The following is a 13,967-nucleotide window of genomic DNA, read 5'->3' as shown; positions in this document are numbered from 1 at the left end:
GGAGGAAAATTCCTATTGTCGTAGTCCCCAAAGAAGTTATATATACTAATAAGTTTCGGGATTCAGCATATTTGATTTGAGTTTTTATGGTGAGTGAAATTAAATTTTGTTGAACTCCCTTTCCTCTAAGAAGTGCTTAAGAGGAGCAGAAGGGGAGAATGATGAAACCTAAGTGGTCAATGTGTTGCTACATTGAAAGATGAAAGGTTTAGCCCTCCAAAAAGAAGATAATGCTAAGATGATGGTTCCTTAAACAATTTGGTATATTGTTTTTGGAATTGTATCGAAAGAAAGAAGAGTACAGAGGACAAGAAAAGGCTGTAATCTTAAGACCAAATCAAAGTTGAAAGCTGGAAAATGTCAGTTTTCAGTATACGCACACAGTACCTTTTTAACGAAGAACAGAAGGGAAACAAGGAAAATTTCAGCCGATAGGTAGTTAGTTCACATGCATGCGCATAGCAATTGACAGGCATCAACTCCAATGGAAATTTAGTCCACACCATTATTAGCAACACAATGAACCAAGGAAACCAAAAAACCTTAGCATATTATATATATATATATATATATATATATGATCAAAGGAAAGAGAATACATTTTGTCTGGCGGCAAATGCCATATATATATATATATATATATATATATGAATTCTGTTTCATAATCTGCATAAATATTTAAAACCATAAACGATTACACTAAATCGAGGGTTGGTAAATCTTTGAAAGAGCTTGCAAAACGTTAACCTGTAACCTCAAATGCAATATATAATCAGCTGTCCTCAAAAAGAGCCGATCCGGCTGCAACCCTTTCCCTCCCGGAATTAGCCTTTGCAACTTCTTCACCTTCATTCTAGCCGACCTGCCACCTCCACCAGCACCACCACCGTGATCGGACCGCCTCGTCCTCCTCCCCCATTTCACCCTAGAAAACTCTTTGCACCTCCTTGACTCCATGTGCTTCATAACGAAATGTAGAAAAAAGGGAAAGAAATATAGAGAGAGGGAGGAAAAAAAAAAAAGGGAAATGCCTTAAATGTTTTTTGTGTTAAGGAATGAATTCAAAGTTTTGATGTAAAGAAGAAATGAGAGGTGACAGAGCTTTAAATGATGTGAAAAGTTATGAAACGGGCCATGTGAGCCGAGCCTAGATGTGCCTTTCGGCTCTTTCCACATTGAATCATGAAATTTTAATTTAGTTATTATTACTTGGTTTTATTTTTTTTATTTAATTTAATTTTTACTCACACGCTCGATATTTTGTCGTTTTGTATATCTGGGCTTGTGGTGGAGACCCAACAAGTGCAAATCTCTCAACTGGCCTACGCACGTGTCTGACAGCTCTCTCACAGGCCTGAACCCAAACACCACCATATAAAAAAAATACATCTATCCTCGTAATCCTCGAATCCTGACGGTTTACTCTCTGACACGTGTCTCATTTGACCACGTCATTCCTAATCCGACGGCTAAAGATAAACCTCCCCTTTTTTATGGTTCTGCTCACATGTTTGTGTGGCCGTTGAAGGTGCTGTCCAACCAGGCTCCAGGGGTGATGAGATGAGAGAGGATGAAGGTGCGTCGGGGGGTGGGGGAGCGACGTGATCAAATCTGGGGTGGAAAAGCCATTTGGCCCCACTTAACAAATTGGGAAAGTTCCGGGCCGTTGGATTCAGGATATAATTCCTGTAGAGCCCAAAAAGATTATGAAGGTGACGATGATGAAGCGAAGTAAAAAGAAATACGGTATGCATTGTTTGGCTGGAAAGAATGGGGATTTGAGTTGAGAGTTGAGAGGTAACGTAACCAATCTGATTGGATGCTTATATCAAGTGGTTGTTTTCTGTGGAGAGTTATAAACAAAATGGACGGATGGATGGTCCCAATTACAGATTATGCATGCTTATTTATTTATTTTATCTTGCATGGTGTTTGTGCAATGAATTAATACTTAATATACTCGATTAAGTGATACAGATAAAGAAATACTATTGAGCAACATAATTTATTATTGGAAACGAAAATTCAAGTTGATTTCTTTATTTTGGATATTAATTAATGATTAAATGGATATAATTAATCCATGTTGATACTTGTATATAAACTAGTGTTTGTTGTTTGTTGTAGGAAGAATATGGGCAATATCCTTGCCAACTTGCATTTGGTTTGGATAATAAGATAATTAATATGGATCATGTAGATTGCATAAACATGCTTTACAAATGTTCAAAATGGCATCAAATACACCGAATGTTTCCCAAAATCTAACTTAATTAAAATATGGACTCTGTTTGGGATTCCCTTATTGATTTTTCTTTTTCACTATTTTAATGATGTGTGTTTGTTGGATTTCTCCAAGCCATTCCATCTTAGCTGTTGAAAAATGATCAGCGGCTGACTTTTCCTCTTTTATAAAATTCGTATGGGAAGCCGAAAAGAAGATGCAATATGGGCGGCGTAAAACATGTTCCTATATTGCAATTGGACACGCATACTTGATACTTGCCAAGTGTAACTCAATGAAACCATGCATGCTTTGTCGGTGCAATACTTGGCATAAAACTTTCAAAATAACCTTACCCTCGCTCGCATGCCAACCTTAATATACATATATCACCTATAGCCTACTAATTATTTGTAGTCTCTGGGATCAAAATTCGTTAAGATTAATGAAGAAAGAGGGAGGAGTGCCAGGGAACCTAGCCACCATATCCTAGACTTAGAGTGGAGTCGAGGAGCTAGCTAGGGGTCAACCTCCACGGATCACATATACAAAAACACCTATGGGTATAGGTTTCTGTCTACATGCTGAAAAGTTTATATGATATAGAAGTTTGGGGTCCCCTACTTGGTGCCTCAGAAACTTCCAGGTTTCACGAGGACAGTTAAATGCCCATGCCATGTGCAGGAAGATGATGACTTTGCCTGGTATCTTAGTTATGCATGCGTTTCTAGATACAAACACAACATGTAACATCTTCATGTACATCGAATACATACACGTATTATATCCATGCAAACTAACAGTGTTGTCGATCTGATAATATATAATTTCGTGTATGTAAGTTTATATTCGTCGATGTATTAGTCAAAATCAAAATACAACTTATTTATTAAGATAAAAAATTTCAATAACAATCCTATATAATTTGGTAATTATGCAAAAAATATCTTTAATATCTTTTATTGTTGTCAATTGTTATATTTAATTTATCATGTTATTGATATATGTATATTTTGTATTTTGATAAATTGAATGCGTATGATTAAACATTCAACAATGCATGAGTTCGTGCATTTGTACGTATACATGATGATGTTCAATCATGGCTAGTGGGGGTGAGTTAATGCTCGCAAGTTGTAGATGAAGATGATGGCAAAATTCATGTGCCTTGTCCTGCAGGCTAACATGCTGGCTATCAACACCCTTCTATCATTGCCAAGAAGGTTTTAACTCCGTCAAGCTCCATCGATTCGTTGGAAATCAGAAGGGGTGAAATGAAATGGACTCAGGCTTTCATTTATCTGCATTTGGTGTTCATCAAGAAAAGAAAAAAGCGTGTACTCTTTGACAAAAATTCTGAATATATACATATCAAATCGACATTGCAGCATATAATTTTAATGAAATAATTAATCAATGCAGGCGCCATGCGAGTCCAAATCGTTTAAAAAACGGATAATGATTTTTGCACATGTGCAATGTTCATATAAATTATTTACATGTGTGGTTGGTTGGCATGATATCGTCCATACAAAAATGTGCATGCATGGAGTTTATAACTTGTGCTCCGAGTTAATTGTTGCCATTTTTAAGAGTATGCCTGTGACGGAGATAAACATGTAGAAAGGTGCTTCTGAACTTTAATCTTTGCAAACGCACATCACCATGATCACAGCAGACCTGCTTTTGAGGAGAAAAAGATTTACTTCACTAAACTTAATTGGAAATAATATGATAAACCATTATGTCTTGACACATGAAAAACCGATCAAGTAATTAAGTAATATGATTAATTAATATTGATATTAAGACACGCATATCTGGAGGCTATGGAATTTGCAGCAATGGAAACAACCCTCCCATCATAAGAGTGGCAAATAATTAATTAGTCATCAGTTTTATGTGTGAACAAAGCCCCACCTCCCTTGAAGCTGGCATTTTAAGGATCATAAGAGTGGCAAGAGAAAATGGACCCACTGCAGCACTTGGTGATACCCTCTGGCCTCTACAATGGAGGAAGTGAAGTTTTTGGAAGAGCCAATTGCTGTGGCCCTTTTGATATTGGCTCTTCAGGCCGGGTCAGTTCCGATGGAAGGAAAATTGCTGGGGGGCTCAGTCATGTTGTCGCCTTTATTGCAGCCAAGAAACTCTTGGGGGGAGCTTGAATTTTGAAAACCAAAATATGCAACAAGGAGAAAATGGATTGCTTTTGTGGTTTCATATAAAATGCATGATCACCAACTGATTTGTTTCACCAAGGGGTTGCATGATGTTACCATCCAGGGGCCCTGCCTTCCATCATCCCAAAACGGTTTGTTGCACCCTCCACCCCTTACTCCCCATGTGGATTGCCAACTCATTGATCTCGACCATTCATTTAATAACATATACATACTTACATATATGTATTTCTTTAGTCCATTAGTATACATTTGTGGCAATATAAACCCTCTCCTCAATTCAATGGGGAGTGAAGCTTTTAAGATGGAAGAGTCATTTTTTCCTCAGTCCAAATGTACTTGCGATTGATATTTTTAAACACATCTCGGATATTTTATTGAGGGAAGTGATGTTTGATCACTATCTAATAAATTTTCTGCTATATTATTAGCGAGCATACAGTGCGTTAGGGTGGCCAAGGTTATGCTCTATCTTAATTGAAACGCATTCTTTTTGGGTCCCTTGGCCACCAAATTGAAAATAAAACTCCAACTCAGTCTTCATTCCTTTTGCCACTTAAAAATGGAAAAGCAACAAACAGTAAAAAGTGTTCGAATGCATGCTTCTGTTCACAGCTGCGAGTGGCCCATGTTGCCAAAACCCCCAATTACTTGGGATTATTGTACACAAAACAAATCTTACTCATAAAACTACTTAGGAGGCGGGGCTACTTGATGCAGTTTCCTACACTATTTCAACACAAATATAGTTAAGACCTGAATTATTGGCATCAGTTATCAGAATGTAGGGATACAATTAATTGTATTTTACAGCAGTTGTAGGACAAGTCACTCGTTTTAAATGCAGATGAATGGCAAAAAGAGAGGAAATGAGGACTGGGGCAGGCGGGTCTAACCAGGGGTGTAGGGCATGTGGTCAGTCAGGTTAATTAGCAAGAAAGGGGGAGGTTAGTGAAGATGGGGTTTCTTGTCCAAGGCTCTGTGAAGTGAATGCGATGAGTATGTGGTGAAACGGTGAGGGATTGGTTGGATTTGAGCTGGACCTTGTGGTGGGAGCCGATTGCACATGCTTGCACATGTCCTTCCGCAGTTGCCCCCCTAACTAATTCATCAGCTTAATTTCTTGCCCACTGATCAGTGCCCTACCCCCACGGTCATTGGTCCACTCCTTAAAAATCAGTCACTTCCACTTACTTGGCTTACCTTAAGCATTAGCCTCAGACCACAGTTCCCTGGCCACTGGCTAGTAGCCCAGCGTACGATTGTGTTGGGGGTGTAAATAAGTCTTGGGTCCAGATAGTTCCGCCTAGTGAGCTATTGTTTCAGCGAGACAGCGACGTATGCAGCCTAGCCATTAGAAACAACGGAATGACACTGAGTTTTACAAGTTGTTCAACAATCGGTTACAAGGAATACTTTTATAGATTTTGTCTCCCCTTTTTCTTACAAGAGAAAAGAATTGTAATTTGCATATAAATATATATATATATATATATATATATATAGAACTCAACAAATCAGTGCAAGAGAAAAACATGAGATTTTCACTTAAATATATATTAGTGTGAGGTGTCATGGATATTATATTAATAAGAGATGAAATTAGTTTTAAATATATAAACATTAACTTTGCTCTACTTATTAGATATGTTTTTTGAATTGAAAAATAAATAGAATAAGAACATATTCAAATCTTCACTAAGGTGAGAACTCTCGTGAGAGATATAAAGATCGAAGTAGACTTGGACTAGTGTAAGAGTCCTTCTCCTCTATGAAGAGCACAATTAGTTGGATTAGAATGTCATAAATCTCATATCAATAAAAGATGAGATGAGTCTTAGATATATAAACATGGATCTTCTCATTTATCAAAAATCTTTTTTGAATTAGAAATGAGAGCCCATGATAGATGGTATAAGAACATACCAAAATCTTCACTAATGCGAAAACTTTTATAAGAGATATAAAGATCGAGGTAGATCCGAACCAGTGTAAGGGTCCTTTCTCTTTTATGGATAAAGAGTACAACTAAGTAAGTTAGAATGTCACAAATCTCATCTTTTCCACTTATTAAACATCTTTTTGATTGGAAACAAGGGCCCATGACATAAGGACTCACATTTCTGCTAAGTGGAGGTTATACTAAAATGTAAACTAATGAGGTGTGAGCCAAATGGTAGGAAGAACAGAAAAGCAGATTTTTTATAATGCAACATCACCCTATAATAGAAGAAAACGAATGTGTAAATCAATTCAAAATCACGAAGATTTTGACAAACACATAGTCTTGCCACTTTCGGGAATCCAATTGTGTACATGATATGAAAAGCTTTCAAAGTAAATTTGAAATATAAATAATTAAATTTTTCGTTGGTTTAGAATTTGTGACGTGATTTGTGGTTCTCTGTTGCATCTTGTTTTCCTTGCTGCCGCTTCTGTTTTGCCTGCTCTTGTGCTGCTGTTGTTTTCTTTGTGGAGCTGTTGACGTTTTTGCTGGTTTTTTCTTGTATTGGTTTGTTCAGCTGGTCTCTCTTTGCGTTATTTCCCCCAGCTTTGTCTTTGTATTGTTTCCGTGGTTGTTGATTCCTTTGTGGTCTTCTTCGCTTTGTTCTATGCTGGTTGTTTTGCTTTTCAGGTTGGCTATGTTTTTCGTGTGATTGTATTGTTGGTTGTTGGTTGTTGGTTGTATTGCCTTGTGGTTGTTCTTGATTTTGGGTTGGCTTAATTTTTGCTGTTTAATAAAATGCTTGTTAATTTTAAAAAATTAAAATACTAATACACATATATATAAATTGATCAAAATATCTTATATGTTTCAGTATTATGACGTTTTCATCAATTTAGTCCATCTACTTCAAAACTGGTAAATTTATTCATTATATTTTGAGATTTTATGCAATTAAGTCCCCCTCTCTAACGTCGTCTAAATTTACTAATGTGAAAATGATGTAGCACTGACATATTGATATGACAACAATGATGTGATATACTTTTTATTCAGCATTACATTTGTATAAAAAATGTACCATTAAAGCCATCCAAATTTACAAATTTTTGTTTTGTATTACATTTGCACCAAAAATATATTTTTTACAAATAAGAGGTTATTCTTTAGCTATTAAAAACAATTAACTTTTCATTTGTATAAAAAATGTACACACAAATTATATTATTTTTTTAAGACTTAAATATCAAAAAACCTAAGTTAACAAAAAAGACCTTATGGTTTGACTACAAACACTAGGATATAAAAAAATAAAATATACATCACTTAATTATTTCAAGAGGCTTGTAACCTTTGCCTGAACAAAAATAAAGTAAAAATATAACCCCCGTACAATATCCACTCTTTACAATAGAAACCCACTTAAATGTACACAATATAGATAAAACCATAGCAAAAGAAACACTTATTCCAACAAACTCTACCAAGGCAGCAAACTAAGATTTTCATATCATAAATAAAAGCAGAACAATGACTGGCCAATTCTTATAAAAGATTGGGTGATATACATTTATTTTTTAGGCATCCTATTGGCTATTATCGAACCATAAGTTCTTTTTGTTAACTTGGGTTTTTTATTGGAGATTGTTTCATTCCTTTAATGAAATGAGAATATTTTTTTAATGAAATGAGATTATTTATTAGTATTTTAAAAAAAATATAGTGTAATTAGTTCGTACATTTTTTATACAAATGAAAAGTTAGTGGTTATTAATTACTAAAGAATAACTTTTGAGGTGTAAAAGTACATTTTTTATGCAAATATAATGCTAAACAAAAACTTGTAAAAAAATCTAATGTAATCTCTATCTAATAGATCTTTGTTCAATTTAATCCATGTACTCTATAATTTTGTTCAATTTAATTCATGTACGTTATATTTTTATTCAATTTAATTTTTATGATGTATGACTAAAAAATTAATGTGAACTTTTTTTAAAATTTAAGCATGCCATGTCATCGTCGTCATGTTAGCATGCCTGTGCCACGTTGTCATAATTTAACATGTCAGCATCATGTTAACACAATATAAAGACTAAATTGACTAATTTTAAAATAAAAAAACTAAATTAACGAAAACATCGTAATAAAAGAAATGAGGTACTTTGATCTTAAATCAACAAGAAGAGTTCAAATCTCTAATCAAAACAATGATCAGATCCAATTTTTGACGAAAAGATATAAATCTAGGTACTAAAACATCACAAAAAATCAAGCAACCTAACTAAGAAAATCAAATCAACCAAAACCAAAGCATCCAAATTTCCAAACTAAAACAAACAGAAACCCAAATATCAAAACGTCACGAAAAAAGTCTTCATGAATGATAAAAATATACTTTGCGTTAGGATTCACAATTCTATTGATAACATTTTTAATATTATTGATACAATAGTTTTTTGCACTTAAATCATATAATTTTCAAAAGTTTAAATTTAAGTTATTAATAATGATACCCTCATATAAGCTTCAACAAGACTATAAACACCCATTTTTGTTTGAGTATTTCCAAAAAAATAAAAATAATATAAAATACCAAAAATTTAAGATAATGACACATAAAAAAAAAAGAAAAAAAATGAACAAAGGATTAGGATCGATTCCGATCCTAAACTGTTAACCCCAAAAGACTCATCCCTGTCTTGATTTTTATGAATTTGTATCTAATTCTAACACATCAACAATATGCATAAAAAAATCCATCCTCCAACACATACATGCAAACACAAGAAATTCCAGAAAAAAAAAAAGAGAAAAGGTTTCGGGTTTCTTTGAGATTTTTGGGCTTTGGTTTCTTTTCTTAGATATAGGGAAATACGATCCTTTTCTAGAAAAATAGCTCCTATTACGGGGTTGAGGGTATCAAAAGGAGCGAAGAGTTTTTCGGGTGAAATCTGGCATCGATGAATTACAGTTAGCAGCAATGGACGACGTTTGACACGACAACAGCTCGATGATCGAAATCTGAATGGTGAAGAAGGGAAGGTCTTTAGAGAGAGAGGTTTTGTCTCTAAAGAGAAATAAAGGAGAAGGTAAAAAGGGAGAATGGTTTAATGTTTTTATACTAGGACCAAAATGATGCCATTTTAAGGAAGTATCGTAAGCCTCAAAGCGACATCGTTTCATGTTAAAGAAAAAAGAAAAAGGAATTTTTTGGGCCAGATCCGATTGACACGACTCGTTTTTTTTTTGTAAAAAAAAGCCATTAAGGTATTTTTATGCCTATTTTTAGTACTTAATTTGATTTTTTTCCATTTTCTATTTATTTATTTATTTATTTATTTTCTTTCTTGATTGATTGCCAAGAAATGGAACAAATTATTAAACACCAAATGTTCCATCATATCTTTAAATTGGATTTGTAAGATTAGTATCTTACAGACACTTTAGACACTTTAGATTTTATAATATGATTTAAGAGATATAGTTTGTGATGTCGCTCTTATTGTTTTTGGATGGTGGAGGTCAATTTTTCTCGATTTTTGTTTGAAGAATAAATTCAAAACTTCGAAAAGTCTCAAATATTTGTCAAGGGTTTCATATTCCAATGTTTTTGTTTTATTTGTAAATTAAGTTAATTAACTTTTCTAAATATAATTAGAGAAGAAGTCTGTTGAACAAGATTTGAACTTCATTACATCATTCGAAGTAGTTGATATCAAGTTTTTCTTTTTTTTTTTATGTTGGGATTCAACCTTATGCTCAAATATGAAATTGATCATGAAATTAAATATATAATGCAATGAAAAAATAAACTATGTATTTAATCAAAGAAACAACCGGATCCTACAAGATCAATGTTTATGTTTTTATGTAATTTTTAAATTAATTATGAACATTCATAAGTTTACGAGTTATATACTTTGTTTTAGATATTATAATTAAGAGTCCGTTAAATCTAAAAATGCATGTGATGAAGCAAGTAATCTGAAAAGAGAACAAATTAGTCTGAAATCCTATAGTTAAAAACTTTGCTCAAATCTTCAACTATTCAAGTGTTTGACCTCTAATAATAATCCACACAATGACCGAATAAAAACGTCTCAAAAATAAGATTTTACTTGTGTTAGCAAGTTTTGTTGCTAAAACGAAAAAAGTAAAAGATCACGCTGAATCTTATTTTTATAAGAGAAAAAAACTATTTTATTTTCTTATTTTTATGAAACGGCGAAGAAGTAACTGAACGCTTAGAGTTTTAGTTAGTTAACATAACATATTTACATAGTTAAACTAAATTGTAGGCTTATATACAACAGTTATATTTTAATTCAATTAAGTCTTTGTGAACTTAATTAATTTCTTACTTTATTTTGATCTATTCCAATTAAGTCCAACTTAATTAAGTATTCTTGTTTAATTATAATCGTGTCACTTAATGTGTGTGACCTAGTAAGCTTCTAACATGTCAGCAATAAATATAAATCTTAATCAAATATCAATTTAATAATTGATTTATATTTATAGATTATAAGCAGCATCTAGCAATACATCATGACCACCCAAATGTTAGAGAGTCAATTAAAGAATTTGACAAAGCTTTTTAGTACTAAGCCTATCAGTGCAATATGATTTTTTCATCAAATATCTTGGATATGTTATAAAGCACAGCTCAATGTTTGTTTATAACATTCTATATAAGTTCTCATAATTCATGACTAACTTTATGAATTTAGGAAACTAACTTTCCTCAAATTCATCATGCTTTGGCCAAAGACTTTATGTAAGTTAATCTAGAATTAAGAACAAGTGAGATACATCTTTTCATATCACTTGGGTAATGAATCATCTCTTAACCACTCATCCACGTTCATATGCTTCATGGCATACTTAAAAACACCATGTTTAGGCATCTGATCACCTCCAAACCCTTAAAGGTGAAATCAAAGTATGTTATTCTCCATACAAGATAACTTGATGTCTCAAGTTCAGGGACTAGTTGTACGAATATCATATGAGAACATATTTCATAGACACTTGAATGCAATACCAAATGAAGTTCTTATAGCAAGTTATGTTCAATGAACTTGTTCTTTAATAAGCACCCACATGTTATCCTCAAGTATCCTATATACTTCAATTTATGAGATCAATTGCTTACTTTTCAAGTAAAGATGCTTAACATGTACCAGTCTTTAAGCATTGTAATGCCTTGTCTTGACAACACAATGACCAGGAACAATTTTAGGAACATGGCTTTGATGTATAGTGATTTCATTATTGTAACAACTTTACAATATTCTTGCAAGGCCTTTATGTTCCTTGGACTTCATCCAATTAGTACTTAATAACTCTTTGTTATTGCACTAACACGAAGAAAAACTCCTATCACATATTATTATGCGATTAAGTATGCATTAAATGACAATTTATCCCTTGATCAATCCAATTGACTCCAGGGCATATACCAACACTTGAGTGGGTAAAATGAGTAACTTTTAATTATGGTTTGAACATTGGAATCAAATTTATTGACAGAATCTCTTTTATCCATAATTTAGTAAAGTGAGGTAAAGTCTATGATTTGTAGTTTTATACACTACCATTGTTTTTTAAACATTTACTATACTATGGGTTTTGCTTTTACAGTTTCATGCTATTTCTTGCTTGTTTCTTTGAACGATCGCTGCAATTTTATGTCATGGGTTTTGGTTACTTCAGAACTATTTACATCTTTTGTTCATTCTATCTTTCTAATGTCTCTTGTCATTGTAAAAAAACTTTAATTATATTTCCTTGAGTTGATTCTTTAGCTTTGTTAGTGTCTTTTGATTATGTTAGATTGTATTTTATAATCTCATGTTCTTTTTTGTTTCTTATTTTAGGATTGGCAGATCATGTTGGAGCATTTTTCTTTTCGAGCAACAGATTTAGATAATGAAACATTCTTCTTGCTAGGAGATCTTGAAATAATTTGCTAATATTAATGAGCTTAATACTTTTTGTAAAAAATGTTAGATATATAAAATTTGAGATTGAATGACTACATAATTTTATAAAATTTGTTGAAAAATCAAAGGTTACTTTAGAAGTTGTGAAATTTTCATGGTTTGTACTTTACAAGTTGTTGTCATACACCTTTTTGTTGTTTTGTAAAATTTTTATGTCTGATTATTATAACTGCATAATTTAAATGTTGTCATACATTTTAAGACTGTAGCCACATAGTGTATAATTGAATATTAATTTTGTTATAAAATCCCATAAAGAAGTGCAACTAACTTTTTCGTGCATTGTATTAGAAATGTTAGCTCAATAATAATGCAAAAATATCTAGGAAAGGGTGTTTTGGTTTTATAAATATTCTTATCAACAAAATCAAATTTTCAATGGAGGCAATCTCAAAACAATTTTTCAAGAACTTATTTTCTATCAAAATTTTCCAAAAGTGATTTGAAGGGTAAATCAAAAGATTGACAAATTAAAACAAACTTGACAAACTCAATAATGTAAATGCACAAATTTAAAGAGTGAAAAGTAAAGAGAAAATTGCACAAATAATTTATAAAAGCTCACCCCTTTTTTTAGGTGTTTACGTCCTTTTTTCTTAGCGAGTTAAGGAGTTTTAATCCACTATTGACTAAATTCAATGCAATGCCTTTTAAAGGTTCAAGCATATCTATTGCCTTTTAAAGGTTCAAGCATATCTATTGCCTTTTAAAGATCAAGTATAACCATTATCTTTTCCATATTCAAGCACAACCTTTGCACACTACCTTTTGAAGGGTAAGGTATAACCCTTTTCTCTTTTTTACAAGATGAAAGCAAAGATATCTTTAGAAGGCAAGTCTTAATAAATAAGTACAATGCAGGAAAAGTATGATGGGCATAAGAATGTATACAAAGAATAGAAATGAAAGTACTAAGAATTTGACACTCAAAGATAGCTTAAAAGCTAAGTAAAAGAATGTGAATTCTTGCTCTAGCTTGGATTTTCCTTTTTTTTATCTTTTTCTTCAGAGGATTTTATATTTGAGTATTTTATGTATTTGTCCTCTCTTTTGACCTTGTAAATGTATTGGAGAAATCCTTTTTATAATTGAAGAAGCTTTGGAGTCGTTAGAGAAGGTTTGGTGAAACTAGCAATTTTTTTCTTTGTTTTTCGTGTCTAATGGCTAGTTTTGGACTAGGGATGTTAATAGGAAAAATACCAGCTAATTTTGAGGTATCCGAACTTGAACCCAATTAGTAAATAGGGTACTTGAACTCTAAAATTTTCTTAATATTTTTAGAATTTACTAGTCGAAGCCAAACCTTATTACAATCCTAATATCAGGTAATTACTCGAACTTGTTTAAAAACTTAATTATGTAAAAAAAATTATTATTCTCTTTATGAATACCCAATTATCTGAATTTGAACCTGTATAAAATAATAAATTATATCTACACCCATACAATTCATTAATAATTAAATTTATAAAAGAAAACAAATAATAAAATTTAAATTTAAATAACCAAAAACTAATATATCAAACAACAACTTGAATAACTGAAATAAATATCTCAAATAACTTATAAGATATAGTTATTATTTCTTATGTTCTTATTTGTACATATAA

At 32.3% G+C, this 13,967-nt stretch overlaps 1 protein-coding gene across 1 annotated transcript; it reads right to left on the bottom strand.

Annotated features, from left to right (window-relative positions):
* Window positions 1-520: 520 nt before the first annotated feature.
* LOC110423421 (transcription factor PAR1-like) lies at window positions 521-1,086 on the bottom strand. The gene has a single exon (XM_021437643.2). It carries the CDS (start codon window positions 964-966, stop codon window positions 700-702), a length of 267 nt encoding a protein of 88 aa, XP_021293318.1. The 5' UTR covers window positions 967-1,086; the 3' UTR covers window positions 521-699.
* Between the last annotated feature and the right edge of the window lie 12,881 nt (window positions 1,087-13,967).

The sequence above is a fragment of the Theobroma umbraticum genome, unplaced genomic scaffold (genome assembly GCF_002168275.2).
Source record: "Theobroma umbraticum cultivar Fairchild unplaced genomic scaffold, ASM216827v3 scaffold_20.0, whole genome shotgun sequence".
In the NCBI taxonomy this organism is placed as follows: domain Eukaryota; kingdom Viridiplantae; phylum Streptophyta; class Magnoliopsida; order Malvales; family Malvaceae; genus Theobroma; species Theobroma umbraticum.
This window is presented reverse-complemented; position numbering and strand designations above follow the sequence as displayed.

What these genes read in the sequence shown, in the direction of transcription:
- LOC110423421 (XM_021437643.2), bottom strand. Translation starts at nt 966, where the DNA reads ATGAAGCACATGGAGTCAAGGAGGTGCAAAGAGTTTTCTAGGGTGAAA.